At 39.5% G+C, this 20116-nt stretch overlaps 2 protein-coding genes across 3 annotated transcripts in view; both read left to right on the forward strand.

Annotated features, from left to right (window-relative positions):
* LOC146483563 (collagen alpha-6(VI) chain-like) lies at positions 1–8599 on the forward strand. Its single transcript, XM_085105742.1, has 8 exons — positions 1–55; positions 1462–1556; positions 1957–2375; positions 3821–3980; positions 5367–5779; positions 6070–6220; positions 7090–7241; positions 8304–8599. The coding sequence occupies exons 2-7, from the start codon at positions 1493–1495 to the stop codon at positions 7203–7205; spliced, it is 1323 nt and encodes a 440-aa protein (XP_084961868.1). The 5' UTR covers positions 1–55; positions 1462–1492; the 3' UTR covers positions 7206–7241; positions 8304–8599.
* A 3316-nt stretch (positions 8600–11915) lies between these two features.
* LOC146483564 (matrilin-1-like) overlaps positions 11916–20116 on the forward strand; it is a 55597-nt gene continuing 47396 nt past the window's right edge. For both annotated transcript variants that reach the window (XM_085105738.1, XM_085105739.1), the window contains exon 1: positions 11916–12007. The gene's annotated coding sequence lies outside the window, so the exon portion shown is untranslated. The remainder of the gene's footprint in view (positions 12008–20116) is intronic.

The raw sequence follows: 20116 nt of genomic DNA on the forward strand, positions 1-20116 counted from the left end.
GCACTTGCGATTGAGAGCCTGGGCTCCTTTCAGTGGTACAGTTGAACTAAGAAAGGTAAGTTGAACATACACCTGTTTAGATTATTACTGCGAAGTGTTTCTGTATAGGTATATGGTAATTGATTTTTCTTTATTTCGTGTCACCGATGATGTTCCTGTTGCTCCAATGCACGAGCTACACCAGGGCAACTTTTGGCGCCAAATAATATTCGTCCCATCCCCAACAAACGATGTGGTCACTTATCCGCCCTACTGATAAAACCAAACATCGGATTTTATTTTCCCGTCGGCACTGAGCACAGTTTCTTAAAAAAAACCTCTTATCGATTTATAATAATATCGGATGTATGATGCAAACTTAAAAGTTTGAATCAATCAATGCGACGAGTGTGCATCACGACTATCGCATGTGAGAGTTTCCATTGCCGGCCTAACTGAGGAAAAGAAGGAAGAGTTTTTCTTACTCGTTCAGTGAGAGAACACTCAAATAGAGTGCGTGTAACCAAGATTGATTACATGTAAATTGCTAACCCCTACATTAAAGAGCATGAACACAAAACTCGTGTTACTTGAAAGAGATCTTCTGTTTGGCCAGCCTTAGCGAACGATGGTTGAGTGCACTTGGCAGCCTGTCAAAGGTTTGTGTCCTTCGCCAGCCCTGATACACTAGACACATTCTGGAGCGGCTCAGTTCGCAAACAACAAGGGTTTACCAAAAGAAAAACGAAAATTTTCTATGAAATGCAGCTAAGATGCTTTGTTGGAGATTACCTCACTTATTTATTTATTTATTTATTTATTTATTTATTTATTTATTTATTAACAACATAACAATTTTGATCGCCCATGCTTGAAAAGTTGTCTGATTTTTAATAATCTATTAAGCCACCCCTTGATAAAATTGGAGCTATTAGCATATGAATCAGATGAACTTGCGCGGCTAGGTGTGTTCAAATATTTTATCGTATTCTCGTCTCTGATTGTTTGATGAATTTCAAAACATTAGCTATGATGAACTGGCCTCTATCGCTCCTAAATTAACTGTTATCGATTTTCAAGTTCTCTACTGCAGATAGAGGTTTGCGTGGTATAAGCTGAGCGGAAATTACTGACTACATAATTAATTAAGGGAAGTTATTCCAACAATATGTCGAGATGGCACCTATGCCTTTGTGTTGTAACCTTTTGTATTTGTATGCATCTACAAGTTCAATTTGCAACACTAATTATTCAATCGGCTTTTCACGGTCGCAACGCACGATTACCTTCAAGAATATACATGTGGTGTTTACTTGCGTTTCTTTTGAGATAGGAGTTACTGTTTGCTTGAATGAGTGCAGAGATTTACACTTGGTGTACAGCAAGTAAATTGTAATTTTAGAAAGAGTGTAGCAAACGGAAAGAGAAACAAGAGCCAACGACGAGACAAGTGCTTTATTCTTTTTTGTCTATTATTTATAGATTGATTTACCAATCTAAGGGGGAGCGCAAGATGAATCCAACTGTGTTGTGTTTCTTGGGCTGTTTTGTTGGTATGCTGTCCATGGCAACTGCAGGTAAGTATTATTTGCTTCTGTAAAAGTTAAACACGCCCAGGTGTTTTTGTAGCATGAAGGAACTACAAATAATCCCACTACCCCCTGGTTGGAAATGTAAATAGCCCATCGTGGGGTCACCCCCAGCAGTATATCACCGTATTCCATTCACCTGGGTGAATAGGGACACTGTGGAGTCGAGATTCTGTTCTTTTTCCAAGGAAACTGCATGACCTCAGATTCTATGCCTCGAACTACTGCCCTTCATATCAAACGTCCAATTCGCTGACTTCGCCTCCACAGAGTTACCCTTTCAAAGAGAAAAATTTGGGCTGAGCTCGAAGCTCTTTAAAAAGCAGCTATACAAATCTGCCTCACTTCATGTAAAAGAGGGGACTTAAAACATTGTTTTCTCCATCAGGTGGTGCCTGGTGTAAACTGGACCTTGGTTTTGTGGTCGATACAACTCAAAGTATCAGAGAAGAGAACATCCCTAAACTGAAGACAGCTCTAAAACTTCTTCTCAAGCAGTTTGATGTATCCGAGTACGGAACCCAAGTGTCTCTTCAGACATTCGCCAAAGAAAGCACCCTCCACAAAAAATTCAATGATGTCAACTATCCTAGCCAAAAGGCCGTTCTTGAACTGATAGACAACATTGGTCTGCTGGGTAAGCCAACCCGTCTGGACCACGCTATAAAAATGGCTGACGAGGAAATGTTCACCAAGGAAAGTGGCGACAGACCAGGAGTACTGAGTGTGATGGTGTTGGTAACAGATGGGAAATCTCACCCTAATACTGATGTTGCAGAATACATGAAACATGTTAGAGCCATAAAGGTACGACAACGGTGTATTCACGGTGTGTAAGCGTGTTAAAAAAAAGGCGTGACTAAGGGTACGTCCGATTGACCTTATTCCGGAATAGGAATACCTACAATGATGACAAGAAATCCCTTACAAGAGGTTTTTGGAGTTACTGGAGTACAAAATGGCTCTTAAATTATCGTGTACCAGCGAACGTTTGCAGAAATTTCTTCCTAAACTTACTGAAAAAGAGAAATATAGCAGCTATTTCGCTTATTCTTATTCTAGAATACAGTCAATCGAACCCAACCTAAAATATCAAAGCAAGTTGGCCTAGTACTTGCCTTAATGTGTGTTGTATGAACAGGCCGTCCTGGCGCGGACGGCTTGAAGAACCTGGATCTGAGCGGCCTATATACGGTCATGTTTGGTCAGGGTCGTCGTGAATCGGTTTTCAGGCGTGACCTGAATTTCGCTTTGTTCTCAGTGCGAAACCTCCAGTGCGTATAAAACACAGTTCTAATTTCTGATTCCGTCGATGAAACCTTCATACAGTTCTTTGTCGCGCGGCGACTGGGTACTAAAGTGACGCAAACGCGCGCAGTTTTCTAACTGATAAGGGATTTTTCATTATGCTCGCGCACGAAGCAAGGCCAGTTTTAGGCTGAAAAGTAAGGCTATTTTAACGAGTTTTACACGGTGAATTTTTCTGAAAAATGGTTCAATGTAAGGATTTAGCTGGTATTTATACTCCAAAAAATCTTAAGAGAATTATACATGGACAACTGCAATAAATGGCAAAAAGGAAAATTGCAGAAATTGACAAAACGTGTGTACAGAATTTGTTTTGACTTTACGAGAAGATACTTTGGATTTTCTCTCTTCTTTACACAAAAAAATGCGAAATTTTACCGCGCGAAATTCGGACAAACCCGTTTTGAACCTAGCTAGGAGTGGAAGGAATCAAGAGAGGTATCACCTGCTGGTTGCCATGGAAATGGGGTTCACCAGTTGTCACGGTGTTTTTGGCAAAGCACAAGAACTCAGGTACTTGAGACTATGTTTAAACCAAGACATTTTCACAGGGCTGAAAGAACCAGAACATCAAGAAAAATATGTATCACCACCAGCGAAAACTGAAGAAATGGTATAGAGCCACCTTAAGTGAGCAGTACTTTAACAGGATTCCATTTTCGTATGGTGTTCTTTGTTTCCACTTTCAAAGGATGACAGGAAAAGGTGCGACTGTTTAGCCGTTCCGGTCATCTTTTGATATTCCTCTTGACAAGCAGAGGGTTCGTGATAATAATAATGATGATACGAGTAAGTTTAGTAAAGTCACCACCTCAGAAACACTTGTACATTGTACTTTGGCAAAATGCCATCAAATTCACAATACGGCTTCAGTTCTGGTTTACTAAAGAGGGTCACGTTACTTGGTAAAATTTTTGTTTTATCTTTAAATTTCTTTATTTCAGGCAAAAGGTGTCCGTATGATTGTTATTGCAATCGGCCCTGACGCAAAAAGGGGGAAATATCGAAAAGTACTGGACAAGATTGCAGGAAAGGAAGTGTTCTTTGTAGAAGACTATAACGAACTTCAAGACGTAGTCGACGACATCACTGCCTTGATCTGCCGTAAGTATCAGTAGCTCTACGTTTGGACGTAAAAAGAGTGTTCAGACGGGTATTATTAGCCAAGGAACAGTAAACTTATTATATGTTCATATAAACGTTTACAGATTATATTATATCATCAGAAAATCAACTCGATGATATGTTTAACAAAAATTCAAGAAGCTACGCCAAACAAGCTAACAACCCAGAATCCTCAACTATAAGGGTGTTAACTAGGGCAGCTGCCAAAAAGTTATTTTTGGTCCTAAAGATTCAGAATTCGTACCATGCTTAACTGGTTGCTAAGCCGAGCATGCCCACTTGAACTTATAAACAATTTTGATTTTGATTAATGAGCCAGTCGTAAAAGAAATGTTTTTTCCTGCTTTCAGAAACATTATCATAATGTAGAATGCCCCCGATGTGAATATGTATACGGTTTAATTGTTTCCTGCAGTTAGTCTATCAGCTGTGTTAGTGGTAATCTCCCCCTGGCATATTTTCCCTTGCTTGCAATTGGTCAAAATCGTATGGTGATATGACGCAATACATTCCAACAGTAAACCTGGGAAATATGGTAAATAAACCCCTTTAGGTGATTGGTATATAGACTGACTGGCCGAGAAGCGAAGTTTCGAGGGCATTACTGCAATATTCTGGGAACATTCTTTAAGCCGAGGGCATTGTCCTCCTTTATCAGCAGCAACCCTCTAATTAATCAGTCTTAAACGCGTACGCTTTAAGCCCCGTCTACACGAGCAATTTTTATGTGGCAACTGTATGTAGCATTTTCTATTTGCCCGTGTAGATGGCTCGACAAATATTTGTTGTTAATTTGCGTCAGTAATAATTTCGCACAGCGGAGATGACCATGGAAAGGCAAAAAGCAAGATGGCGAAAGTCAGAAGACGGGCCAGACGTTGAAAAAATTATCACATTTTATGTGGCATCTCGTCTACACGGACGATTTTTTTTATATGGCAATTTTTATTTCCCCATAAAAACTAACACGCCAGCTTTTCAGCAAATGCAGTTGTCACATAAACATTGGTCATTTCTTATCATCTACACGGGCAAATAGAAATTGCCACATAAAAATTGCCATATAAAAATTGCTCGTGTAGACGGGGCTTTACTGTGGAAAAGACGATGCAGCAAGTGATGGCCACGGCATGATTGTAGGTAAACACTTGCAAGCTGACTAGCTCGTTCTATTTTATTAAAGTGTGGTAAGATTACAACATCTAAGAACTAAAATCTAAAGCAGTGCTGGTCAAACATCCTTTACATGCAATCGGTCACCAAACTGCACGCGCTTCCAAGAAAAACTATTTGAAGTATTATTAACACAGTTAGTTCTTAGACAGTGAATTAGAATACGCCTTGTTTTATTTATTGCTATTTCAGCACCAAAGCCCTGCGATGTGGATTTGGCTTTCGTGGTGGATAGAACAGATAGTGTTGGAAAAGGCAATTTTACCTTGGTCAAAGGATTCCTTATCGAAGTCTCTAACGCTTTGATAATTGGCCCTGACGCTACCCACACTGCGATCATTCTGTTTGATAAATACCCAGAGGTGCTAAACAGTTTTGCTGACAGCGAATACTACTGCAGTGAAAACGTGCAGCATTTGATAGAGAGCATACCTCCCAAACTAGGCAGACGCACTTACATTGACCGAGCACTGAAAGCAGCCGCTGTACTGTACACTGTGCAAGGAGGGGACAGGTCGGACGTTCCGAATTTGCTGATTCTGTTGACAGATGGAAGGACAAATCCTGCTTCTGAATCCATCTCGAGTATAATGCCTTCCCTTAAGGTAACCCTTGAAGTGCCTACGACATCCCCCTGTTATGAGCTATATAGCTCCTCACAGAAATGTTAAAAAAGAGAAGACACATAACGAACTGACTCTCTTCTAATAATGAAGTTTAAATAGATGTATCCTACTGACATTAATAAGGAATGCAAAGATTCCTGGCACTACGAAAGCCTGTAGCTTGATTGCAATTTTTCTAGAAATGTTCGGTGCAACTTCCGATAACAAACACTTGTTTTTTCTCTCTTCTTTTACTCAAAAGTATACTGATTGCTAATTTTTTTTGTCAGGCTAAAAATGTGATGACTGTTGCTATCGGAGTTGGGGACTATAAGAAGTTTGAAGATCAGCTGGTAGCGATTGCTGGAGACCACGTCTACACTTTAGACGATTTTGATGACCTGTCGGATGTCTTCACTGACATTCTGAAGGAAACCTGCAGTAAGCCAGTAACCCAAATTATTTCCATTTTAAATAAATTAAGAGGGTTTCTCCTGGGAAGAACTAACTATAATCAGTTTAATTTTTTAGCAATTTCTGTAAACACGCTGGAAGAACTTTAAAAAAAACTTGGCCATTTTTTCAAGTTTCAATCCCCTTCAATCTTGGCCATCTGCGGCTAAAAATAACTAACACTATATGTTGTGACACTAACTCACAATATGACCAGCTCCCAGTTGAGACGATAGCTCAGTTGGTAGAGCACTGCACCGACATCGCAGAGGTCATGGGTTCGAATCCCGTTCAAGCCTGAATTTGTTTCATGCTTTCTTTTCGAAACTGCTTAAGTTGCGTAGTACTTAACTGCGAGGATCTTTCTTCTATTTGAACTAGTTTCTGTGTAGTAGTAAGGGTACTGCACATGCCAATAAAACTGAACATTAGTTTTAACGATTTCGTTGATGCAACCTTGTTTTTTGCCCATTCAAAGTAACATCACAAATAGGTGACATCGCTCCTTTAAAAGGGACGTGGGAAAAACTGAATTGTGAAAGTCAGAATAACCACAAACTATCAGCCAAAGCAGATGTTGCCACAAGCAATGTTTTTGAAACGTTTAGAACCGACTCAGTCTATTTTCGGTGATACCAAAAGACAGAATGACTTAACCTCGTAACCAGGACTTTCTCGACGTTGCTTTTCAAGATTGCGGCTGATAAGGAGAAGTTGTTGTCATACACTTGACTAGCAGGACAATATTTCCGCTAAGTGTAAGTGTCAAATCGAAAGGCGTGGAAAATTATGTTATTTTAATACCCATAATTGTTTCCGTTCTTCTTTAAATCTCATGTCATTTTCACGTGACCCAGGGTCGTTCCAAGCTAGGCGCCGACTGCCTCAACTGGCGAGGGACTGGAACCAAGGTTACTATCGGCACCGCAAGATTGCCCGCAAACTGTGGGGAAAGTATAATGCAATGGTGTGAACGAGCTTCGAGCTCACTGAATGGTTGATCTTGAAGGTACTGCTTTCTTCATTTCTTCACAAATTTTTGCCATTTTCGCACTTGACGAGTGCATGTACTGACGTCATAAAATAGGTATTTTTAGAAACCATGACGGCAACGACAACGAAAACGTCACTCGACAACTGAAGTACGCGTTACTTGTCCTACTTCGCGATTATTCCAATTTGGTCAAGTTGAACAATGTGGCCGAACTACCCAGTAACAGAACAGGTCTGAACGACGATCAAGTTCTCATTAAATGCTGTTGTTTTACGATGTTCTTGTTGGCATCGATCTCCGTAGTAGCTTCCTAAACTCACTAATATATACCATATGTGCCATGGAACTCATGAAACACATAGCACATTCACAATGGTTCCAAAATGGACCACAGTCTAAAAATACAGAGCCATACAGCGTGCTCCGTCAAACTTCGATCCTAGACAAAACCAATGGAGACAAACATTTTTCATCTGCTCCTTAACTGATGTGCACACTGCAGCAGCTGTCGGCTTTGAAACCAGCACCATGCCGGGCACAAAATGTGCGCGTGTTTTGCCGTTTTTTGAAGTAAAATAGAGACAACATCTCATGCATAATTTGCCCTTCCCCTTCCCTCGCTTTATGTTGTTTTGACGGTCTTGGCCTACCTTTCATCACCTTTCCATTTTCGTTGAGAAAAAGCAAAGATACGAGAAAAAGCTGTAGATGCCAAATGATTAAATCTATCTGATCAAGTGTCTCAGCAGTTTTGCCCCACAGTCCACGTGTATCCTGTATTGCAAGTAACATGAATGATTACTTAAAACAGACAAACAAACTCAGTTACGGACATCCGCTTGATACAGACCGCTCGCTATTACGGACAGCACAATACAAAGCCATACAAAAATCAACCTATCCTTTAATACGAACACTATTTGCTTGTTAAATAGTGGAGTTTGACCAAGGGATAGTGTACTAAGCCTAAAATGTTCGACGTTACATTAAAGTAGCTATCATGCAATTAGACTTTGTAATTAATGATTTTCTTCCGTTTAATTTCCCTTTTTGCTTTCTCACTGTTCTGTTTTCTAGGATTCCCCGATGTCATTTACAGTCTTCAAGTTACAGCAATAAAGTAAATAGTAGATAACTTGCACTCTCATGGTCACGCAGTTTTTTTGTTACTAACCAACCTGAACTTCTAAAACAGACGACGATCTCAGTCAAAACCAACTGCACTGCAATTTTGAATCGTTATTTTGCACTAAAATCTGCAACTGACGTTGCAGGTCACAGTTTTTGTTCAGCAAGGTAAATTGGTTTCTTTGTTCAATTGGTCCCGTTTATAATACTTTAGTTGTATTGTGACTAAATAAACAAACTGATTAAAACTGTGTTTATTGGTTGTACGTTGTTGTCGCTAATACCGTGAAAGCTGGCTAAGCATTTAGTTGGGAAATAAATCGGGGGCAGGAAGACCGGGAATTACAGTCGAACCTGTATTAGCGGCGCCTTATTAATCGGTCAGTTGTCAAAGTCCAGAAAATTACGTCCCTTAATTAGTCTGATTTGTGGGGGAATGTTAGAGAAGGAACAGGAAAAGAGTGGATATTTCCCCAGTTAATTTTTCGTGCGGTGGCATTGGTCACCGGATCAACAAAACGTCTGTCGTCTGTACGTTTTCGTTTAATTCGCAAGGATACATGATTACAACGACATAAAACCAGAATGGACATTAGACACGTAAAAATTTACTATTTTCGGCCCGCGAAATTTAAAATTTTATAATTTAAAGGTCCGTTAAAAAAGACAGTGAACCCAAAAGAAGGCAATTGATTCCAAGGATTAGATAGGCAAACCTGAGCAAATCGATATTCCTAAAAAGCCAGCAACACAAGTTACGCTTGCTGCTTTGTGAATGGCCATGCTGTACCAATAACGCAGGAGATTTTTTCCGTCTTTGCCTTGAGGTAGAAGGAAGGGGTTCAACACTTTGTTTTATGTATGTGAAAGAGACACCATTTCGGTAAACGTCGATCTATTTAAAAATGGTAAGGAATTGAACCTCCGAGCAATCCCTACGCCGCCCCCCTCGTATGAAACCTCATTGGCTACTCCCCGCCCCTCACCCCTCCGGCTCCCCATGCACGCTGCTGTCTTGAAATGAATTTCTTTCACTTGGCACACTATCACTACTACTAAGTCATATACTACTCTGAACATCTCAAACTCGAACTCCAAATGTGACTTTCTGTCACCAAAACAGTGTCACGACCAGGATCCATCGATTTGCATTGTAGTTGCGTTTTGGCAAAAAAAGATAATTTATTGGAAATAATGTGATGGAATATGTTAAGTCCGGTGAATAACTGAGAATGACGTATTAATCAGTAAATGACACAGGCATACGCGAAGGCCATTAAACTAGCTTCATGGTATTCCTAGGTTTCCGAGTATGCCTGTGTCATTTACTGATTAATACATCATTTGTCATTTATTCACCAGGCTTAACATATTCCATCACATTTCCATTGCGCATATGTCACACATGACATTCCAATCCTAGCAGTATGCAGGATGTTTGTCCCATGAACCTAGTTTAATTGCCTTAGCTCCCACGAATCTCCTGTAGCTCAGTGGTAGAGCATCCAAACTAGTAATCAAAAGGTCTTAGTTTCGACTACTGATAGGAGAACTCGGATTTTTTTTCCGGCTATGCCTGTCTCAATTAGTAATTAATACATCATTCTCAAGATAATTTATTGTTGTGTAGAGCTCTAAGATTAAAGATTTATGTGCCTGTGCCTGGAAAACTAATTCAATGACAAAAAATTCAAAAAATTCAGCCGGAGCCTGTATACCTGGGGATATGTTGTGGCAGCTTTCACGTTCAGTGAATAAAACGATGTCTTTTGGGCAGATAAAACCCCACAAATTTGCTCTTCAGTCAAATTCATTAACTTTCTGTTATTCTTTTGTATTTTGTTAGGTCAGCGCGGTAGATCTTGGTCAGATTCTCTTAAACATTGCTCACGTTCACAGTCAGCTTAGAAATGTGTTTCTTTTGTTTTACTACACATTTTGAATCATTAGTCACTAAACTGACGACGGCTTAACTGCAATTCAAAAACCAGTTTTTATTTCGTTAGAAAATAACAAGACGCTAGATAATGTTTTGGTGGGCACGCCTGACTAAGTTTGCGTTCGATTGACCGTATTCCGGAATAAGAATAAGCGAAATGGTTGTTAAATTTTCATTGTAAGTAAATTCTGGAGAACATTTCTACAAACGCTCTCTGACACATGATAATTTAAGAGCCATTTTGTACTCCAATAACTCCAAAAACCTCTCATGAGGTTTTCTGGAATAGAGTCAATCGAACGCACTCCCAGTCTTCAGTTAGCCCTCGTTTGTCAGGCTCTTGCCTTTAATAGATTCAGTGCAGTGAGTCTGTATTGTGTGTGCCATGTGTGTTAGTATTGCAGCCGAGTGTAAAAAGGACTAGGCCGTTTTCGTTTTTCAAGTGAGGACAGCTTGCACATTCCTTGTATTGGATCTCCATTGATTACATCATGCAGTAAATTATCATCTACTACATCTAGAACATTTCCACCAAATGCTTGTATCGTCTGTTCGGCCAAGCATGGCTGCGTTGGCTGAGGCCAATATTTATTTTCAAACGTCGTCAAATGTTTGTATCCTTCCGTTTAAATAAATTAACACTTCCGAATGGCCAAATAATGATTGAAAAACAGCTGGCATACTTTGCTGGAGGCTACTTTATTTATACATGCATTTCCAGCATAATAATACTGATCGTTGATGCTTGAAATGTTGTCCTCTTTTTCACCTTCATTAATTTCAGTGATCATGAGTGCTCATTAATCAGTGTAACGTTGAGCCGGAGTGAATGAATGAGTCAAAAGGACTTTAAAACCGCTAGCTGTCAATCAAATTGTTATTAAATCAAGTTCTGATTAAAGGTATTAGCTCTAATAACTTGGTCTTTGCATCAATCCTCGCTGTTATTGATTTTAAATTCTTCGATTGTGTGATATAGAGGATTGCATGATGTACATATATAACTTGAAATTATCCGACTGAATTAAGCAAGGCACTCACTTATGCCCACACTCCCTAGGCTCTGTAGTTGGTGTTTGTAGACGTTCGCTTATGTAAGCTCATCAGGCGTGTTTATTCATTCGGCTTTGGATGACCGTCAAGCACAATTATCAATATACTGGGTACGTTTTCACTACCTTCTGTTCATGAAAAATAATACAAAATAAATTGATAGCGTGTCTTTAGCTTTGCTGTTCGGTCAGGCATGCCCATACGATGTTTATCTTTACAAGTAGACCGAAAACTATCAGTGTGTTAATCAAAGACCTTACCGCATATACACTTTTTGGCTAGAAATCAACTACGAGACTATAAACTGCTTTATAATGCTAACAGTGAGTAAAACAAGATTGTTAAAGGGACATTCAAATTATGTAACAAGGCTGTTTCTGCAAGAGCATCATGACACTGATCACACGGGCGTGAAATGTTGCATTGCGGCGGCAAATCCTGATTAGGCTGGTCTCGTCAATAACATTTGCCTTACAAATATGAATCGAGAGCGCAAGTTGGTGTCAATCAATCTTCATTTCTGACGGCTGATTGGTCTATGAACAATTCAAAAATTAAAGGCGTAAACTAACATAAATAGGCGGCTCTGCATTCCCGTCGGTATTGATTGTAAAATCTCCCACAGACGTGCAGAAACTTGTTGGGTATCATATCAAGCACCGTAAGTTGTATTTACCGGCAATGTGTGCCTTTTAACTTAGCACCGATGATATGTGGTTTAATTTTATTGCAGTTAATATCATTCTTTGTTAATATATTAAGTTTTCCTTCCTGAAATACACAATCGCCGGGCTTTTTGTTTAGCTTTGCAAGACAGAATTTTCTCCAGAACGACCGATCCAAACTAAATGAAACTTGATATTAAGTAATTTCTTTTGTTCGAAAAGAATTTCCATAGTTTTTTTGGTTAAGCCATGTTCGAAAATAAGATGATTTCAACTAATATTTTGCAAATTCTCAAGTGGCCATTATTACCCTTTAGTTGTCTTGTTATTCAACTTACGACAACAGGGTATGATACTAAAAAAAAGCAACATTATGCAATTCGGGAGTCGACGCTGCGCTTATCGATGAGGTACATAAGGAAGCTTTTTAAACATGGCGACGTACGAAAGAATTGGCATGTGTTTCATCCAAAAATATTTGTGGAAGTGATAGAGCATTTGCTTAAATTGCCGACTGCATCTTGAGTATGTCGAACTCAGGCTGTTCGTGTTTACTCGATGGAAGTTTAGAAATCGTCTGGCTTGGTCAGGCATAAACACAATGGCCGTGTGAGCCAATTAGAAAGCGTTTTTCCATCACCAAATAAGAAGGTTTTCGAGGGAAAAAAAAGTTATTACAATATTAGTGAATACAGGTCAGTTAAACTGATAGTTTTTCAAGGCTTGTTCCATCCACGGTAAATACCACATAAGTACGTGATTATGGTGATACTTCAAGCTTGAAGACACACAAGAAATTTGAAAACATCGCAAGATCCTGATAATACATAATTCCCAACTGTGTAAATATGCCAAAGGGCTCAAAGAACCCACCTCAAGTTGTCCATCAAACTATCTTTAGTAACTTATGCACATCGCTGATTAGTTGATTCTCCAGTGGTTAAAGGTCTACTGAATTGGGCTTCTGCTGTGCGATGAAGTGGGACTTTGTCAGTGATTTCATTTCACATTGGCAGTTTCATTTCTTTGAAAAGAATTCTAAAACGTTTACGCCTCACTGACGTTTGATAATCAAGTTGTTTTTAACATATCAGTCATTGACTATTAGCAGAATAGACTGAGTGATTTCTCTTGTTATTCAGCTAAAATGTTGACCGAGTGTATAATGATAAGGAAAGAGCAGCACTATTTTAAATGGAATTCGTATGGCGGGTCTCTACTGCACACCGGTGGGTGTAAAACAACAAGAAGAAGAAGAAGAAGAAGAATTGGTATACATAATAGGCCTCAACCTAAAGTATTCGAAATAACGATTAAATATTTGCATTGTAGTCGATTTAAATTGCCAACTACATCTAACCTTTAATTACTCTGTGGAAATTGTCTCGGCTTGATCATGCATGTATAAAATCACCAATTCAAGAGTGTATTTTCAGCACCAAATAGGAACAATTTGGAAAAGCGAAAATGGCGAAAATAAATCGGGTTTATGACACATGGAGTAGGCACAACAACTGACCCTCAGAGTATGCGAACATGGACTTAGTTGGATGAGATGTGGAAAAAGAGAGATCTCTGGCGCTCTCGCGTGTGACCGTTGGGAGGAAAATTTAGAGGCCTCGTGCGCCGCTGGGCGCTAAGAAGACTGCAGAAAATTAAAATTTTAGAATCTATAAGGGTCGCAAAAGTAGACAGTGAAATCAAGGGGTCGCGACCAATTCCAAAGATTAGAAAGGATGGAAAAAGCTCAGCAGAAATTATTGGTGGAAAAAACAACATAAAGATTACCCTTGCCACCGGCCGTGGGTATGGCCATGCCCTACCAATATCGCAGGGGATATTCTTCTTTACTTTCTTATTTGTTGAGGTAGACGAAAGAGAGGATATTCGAACGAATGATTGAATATTCGTCTTTTTGATTGATTTGAATTTCCAGCTACATCTAGGATATATCAAACTGATGTTTACTTTGGTGGCTTGGTCAGGCATAACTACAATGTCTCTGTTGGTCAATTAAACATCTCTGATTAGTCCATCATTACATATAAAGAGCTTCGAGGGATAAGAAAGAAAATAAACGGAGTTTGTGGAATATTAGTAAAATGAAAGGTGAGCTAAGCTGATACTTTGGTGACTTTCTTATTCACTGCTGCATCCGCGCCAAATGCGACATGACTACAAGATTACTTCTTCAAGTTTGATGGGCTGTTCATTGAGGCATAAGTTAAAACTTGATAATGTCATGGATTTCTGATCTGGATGATACATGCAAACAACTTCAACCTTTGTCTGCATGCTAGGTGTGTCAAACAAGTACCGCAAGATGTCAATCAAACTATCTTCCACATTGCTAATTGGTTGATTCTCCATGCAATGGATTGAAGTTGCTAGGTCTTATAGATTGCACTTTGTATCACTCCTACTCGTAATTGATTTTAGAGACTTCCCCTGTGTGATTGGGAGTTGCTCATTTTCAGTGGAAATCAACAACTGAATTCAGGAAGGTGAGTTACGCAGACGATATCCCGGTTTTCTTCACAAGGCATTAATTTTTTCCTGTGTTTCATCAGTTACAGTTCGCACTTGTTCGTGTAGCCACATTTTACATTCTACGCAATTCTACGCACAATTTCCAACTCTAAATATCCCTCGTCGAGTTTCTAGTGACAATTAAAAAAGAAACAAAACCTTTTAAGTGGGACATAGCAAGTTCGGTTCAACAATGCTAATCCAGGCGCGGATCCAGGATTTTGAAATGGGGGGTGAATTTTTGTAATAATGTAATTTTTTATAGAGCCAAAGCCTGGTTGAGGTGTTTGAGGTCTGTGCAGCGAAGAGCTCTCAAGGAGCTTATTAACGTTAACAACAAAGAAATTATTCTCAAAAAAGCAGATAAAGGCAGAACAACCGTCGTTATGAACGGAGAAAACAAAATCAATGACGGACAGAAACAATTGGATGATAGAAATAACCGGCTGTCAGCCACTAGACGAACCAATGGTTAGAGACACATCCCAGAGAGTTAAACACCTCATTAATGCCCTTCATCAAGCAGGGTGCATAGACGAAATGACGGTTAAATGGTTTAACCTAACACCAAATCCGCCTCGAAGCCCAGTGTTTTATACCCTCACAAAAATTCACAAACCGACATTAGTCGGAAGTCAAGACCTATCATATCTGGGTGTGATGGCCCAACAGAACGCGTATCATCATTCGTAGACAAACTACTTCAGCCAATAGCACAAATACAGGACTCGTTTCTAAAAGATACGACACATTTCATAAGGTTTATTGAAAGCACTAGGGTGCCTAGAAACGCTTTTCTAGTCTCAATGGATGTCACTAGCCTTTACACGAATATCCCACAGGAGGACTGAAAGAATCACTATAGTATGCAACTCATACGAGAACTTTCATGCCAATAACCCTCCTATAGCTACAAATTTCCTCAGAGAAATGCTCAGCCTTATACTGAAGGAGAACTCCTTCCAAACACACGGAACTGCCATGGGCACTAAAATGGCAGTAGCTTTTGCCAACATCTTTATGGCATCTATAGAAAAGGAGATCTTAAGGCAGAGCGTTCACAAACCACTAATGTGGAGAAGATTCATTGACGATGTATTTTACTTGTGGGATACAAACAAAGGAGAAATAGAAAATTCATTCAGCAAGCAAATTCGTACCACCCTACCATAAAGTTTACCGCTGAAGTCTCACAATAAGAAACAACATTCTTGGATACAACAGTCTATAAGGGACAGAGATTCGAGAAAGAATCGATTCTCGACGTGCGCACACATTACAAACCTACTAAAACATTTCAGGCGCGGATCCAGGATTTTGAAATGGGGGGTGAATTTTTGTAATAATGTAATTTTTTATAGAGCCAAAGCCTGGTTGAGGTGTTTGAGGTCTGTGCAGCGAAGAGCTCTCAAGGAGCTTATTAACGTTAACAACAAAGAAATTATTCTCAAAAAAGCAGATAAAGGCAGAACAACCGTCGTTATGAACGGAGAAAACAAAATCAATGACGGACAGAAACAATTGGATGATAGAAATAACCGGCTGTCAGCCACTAGACGAACCAATGGTTAGAGACACATCCCAGAGAGTTAAACACCTCATTAATGCCCTTCATCAAGCAGGGTGCATAGACGAAATGACGGTTAAATGGTTTAACCTAACACCAAATCCGCCTCGAAGCCCAGTGTTTTATACCCTCACAAAAATTCACAAACCGACATTAGTCGGAAGTCAAGACCTATCATATCTGGGTGTGATGGCCCAACAGAACGCGTATCATCATTCGTAGACAAACTACTTCAGCCAATAGCACAAATACAGGACTCGTTTCTAAAAGATACGACACATTTCATAAGGTTTATTGAAAGCACTAGGGTGCCTAGAAACGCTTTTCTAGTCTCAATGGATGTCACTAGCCTTTACACGAATATCCCACAGGAGGACTGAAAGAATCACTATAGTATGCAACTCATACGAGAACTTTCATGCCAATAACCCTCCTATAGCTACAAATTTCCTCAGAGAAATGCTCAGCCTTATACTGAAGGAGAACTCCTTCCAAACACACGGAACTGCCATGGGCACTAAAATGGCAGTAGCTTTTGCCAACATCTTTATGGCATCTATAGAAAAGGAGATCTTAAGGCAGAGCGTTCACAAACCACTAATGTGGAGAAGATTCATTGACGATGTATTTTACTTGTGGGATACAAACAAAGGAGAAATAGAAAATTCATTCAGCAAGCAAATTCGTACCACCCTACCATAAAGTTTACCGCTGAAGTCTCACAATAAGAAACAACATTCTTGGATACAACAGTCTATAAGGGACAGAGATTCGAGAAAGAATCGATTCTCGACGTGCGCACACATTACAAACCTACTAAAACATTTCAGGCGCGGATCCAGGATTTTGAAATGGGGGGTGAATTTTTGTAATAATGTAATTTTTTATAGAGCCAAAGCCTGGTTGAGGTGTTTGAGGTCTGTGCAGCGAAGAGCTCTCAAGGAGCTTATTAACGTTAACAACAAAGAAATTATTCTCAAAAAAGCAGATAAAGGCAGAACAACCGTCGTTATGAACGGAGAAAACAAAATCAATGACGGACAGAAACAATTGGATGATAGAAATAACCGGCTGTCAGCCACTAGACGAACCAATGGTTAGAGACACATCCCAGAGAGTTAAACACCTCATTAATGCCCTTCATCAAGCAGGGTGCATAGACGAAATGACGGTTAAATGGTTTAACCTAACACCAAATCCGCCTCGAAGCCCAGTGTTTTATACCCTCACAAAAATTCACAAACCGACATTAGTCGGAAGTCAAGACCTATCATATCTGGGTGTGATGGCCCAACAGAACGCGTATCATCATTCGTAGACAAACTACTTCAGCCAATAGCACAAATACAGGACTCGTTTCTAAAAGATACGACACATTTCATAAGGTTTATTGAAAGCACTAGGGTGCCTAGAAACGCTTTTCTAGTCTCAATGGATGTCACTAGCCTTTACACGAATATCCCACAGGAGGACTGAAAGAATCACTATAGTATGCAACTCATACGAGAACTTTCATGCCAATAACCCTCCTATAGCTACAAATTTCCTCAGAGAAATGCTCAGCCTTATACTGAAGGAGAACTCCTTCCAAACACACGGAACTGCCATGGGCACTAAAATGGCAGTAGCTTTTGCCAACATCTTTATGGCATCTATAGAAAAGGAGATCTTAAGGCAGAGCGTTCACAAACCACTAATGTGGAGAAGATTCATTGACGATGTATTTTACTTGTGGGATACAAACAAAGGAGAAATAGAAAATTCATTCAGCAAGCAAATTCGTACCACCCTACCATAAAGTTTACCGCTGAAGTCTCACAATAAGAAACAACATTCTTGGATACAACCGTCTATAAGGGACAGAGATTCGAGAAAGAATCGATTCTCGACGTGCGCACACATTACAAACCTACTAAAACATTTTAGTACACAAACTACAACAGCTGCCACCCAGCAGGCACTTCTGAGGACAAACGCTTCTAAAGTAGTGTTTGACGAAAACATTAAAAACTTTAAAACACGCCTGGTATCGAGAGCTTATCCTAGTAACCTGGTGGACAAAATCCTCTCCGAAGTTAACTTCGCAGAAAGGAAGAACGCTCTTACACAAAAAGAGAAAGTGCACAAGAAAATTCTACCCTTCGTGACACAATTTCAACCATCACTGCCATGTTTGAAAAATATTCTAATGGACACTGAATGGCATTTAATACAAAACCAGCCGCTACTAAGAGAGATATATAAGGAACCTCCCTTTATCTATTATAGAAAAGGGAAATCGCTTAAAGACATGCTTATTAAAGAAAAATTATAAAGGCTTTTATCAACACAATGGGCACACAGCGGGAGTCGTGTAGGTCTGTCAACCCCATTTCAACAGGCTCAAAATGAATAAATTGATTGGTAGAACCAGTCATCGCTAATGCACATTCTCCACCTCAATTAGAGAAATCAAATATTATTTCAATATTTGACGGATAAGGTAAAAAAAAAAGGAAGGCGGCTCAAAAAAAGGGGGTGAAAATTCACTCATTTCACCTCCCCTGGATCCGCCCCTGTAATCAATTTTAAATTAACTAAAGGACAGCTTAAGTCGATTTAAATTCCATTTGGAACATAACGTGATGTTTTCCTGTAGAGAAGTTTGTTGTGGGCACGCTTGACTAAGTCATCAGCTTGCCAATGAAGGCGAGACCGATTCTGCACTTAATTGAAATTGTATTGTTTTTCTGATAAAGCATGATCGGATACGACAATTGCTTGGTGACTCACTAAAACTGGGTCTTTCATCGATCTAACAAAAAAAATTTAGCAGCTAAATTACTTGTTGTACAAAGTTCACTAGTTTTAACGAGCAAAACATGTGTTTTTTAGTTTGTCGTTATACCGTAAGGGTTTGTTGCGGTGCATGACCTAGACAGCTGTAGGCTACCTTCATTTGCCATTTGTGGCAAATGAAGTTGAAATTGTCATTTTGTTGAAGTAATTTCATTTCTTTGAAAATAATTCTAAAACGTTTGTGCCTCAGCTACGTTTGACTGAATTAAGTTGTACGATTGTTTTTAACATATTGTCATTGATTATAAGCAGAATAGACTAAGTGAGTTCTCTTGATATTCAAAATGTTGATTGCGGCGCGGAATAAAGATGAGAAAAAAAGCATCACTATATTTTAAGTAAAATTTATATGGAGAGTTTCTGTACTCCACACCGGATACAAGGAAAAGCGCGGGACCTGTTAAGTTCCCCTTCTCGACAACAAAGAAGCTTTAACAGCACTAACGTTCCCTCGAACATTTGGATCTTTAATTAACAGAGGTTGTTTAAAAGTTTTGCGAATCCTGTGATGCATGATAACTGACGAGCTCTAACGTTACATCCAACTGAATTTCGAGTCCGTCTTGCGTACAAGTGGTGATGTGAGGCTCAGGGACTCTTACAATTACAGAACAAACGAAGGGAAGATTTGGCCCAATGGTTGATGCAGTACTGTGGCACTGTTTTCATCAGACAGTTTTGAACAGGCCCGTAGCGGGGGGAGGGGCAGGGGGGGGCTTGAGCCCCCCCAGAATTTCTGGAAGTCAAAAAGCAATGTGCCCAAAAATATATATTCAAAACAAATTAATGTTGAATTCTGACGCTGCAAGTGCCTTTTCACAACCTTTAATAGTCTGTCTACTACCTGTCAGTTTCCTTCGCTAACAGGCACTCCTATCTTGTGAATCGGAAATAAGAATCAAAATAGATTCAAATCAACCAATCTGAAGCCGTGAAAGCTGTCGAAATAAACTACTTGTTTTCTAAGACATCCGCTCATTTTAAGCAATACAAATATCCTTAGTTTATAACAATTTAGTGTTCCCGCGTTGTCACACAAAAAAGCCACACAAATATGTCCTCAAGACCAGAGAAAAAAAATTCTCCTGCAGTCAGATTCTTACTGCCTGATTCCAAATTTAAAAGGAGAAAGAAAAATTTTTCGTCGTTTGTCTACGTCGTCCTTCAAACG

Source organism: Pavona decussata, unplaced genomic scaffold, assembly GCF_977016875.1.
Source record: "Pavona decussata unplaced genomic scaffold, jaPavDecu1.1 SCAFFOLD_38, whole genome shotgun sequence".
Classification (NCBI taxonomy): Eukaryota; Metazoa; Cnidaria; class Anthozoa; order Scleractinia; family Agariciidae; genus Pavona; species Pavona decussata.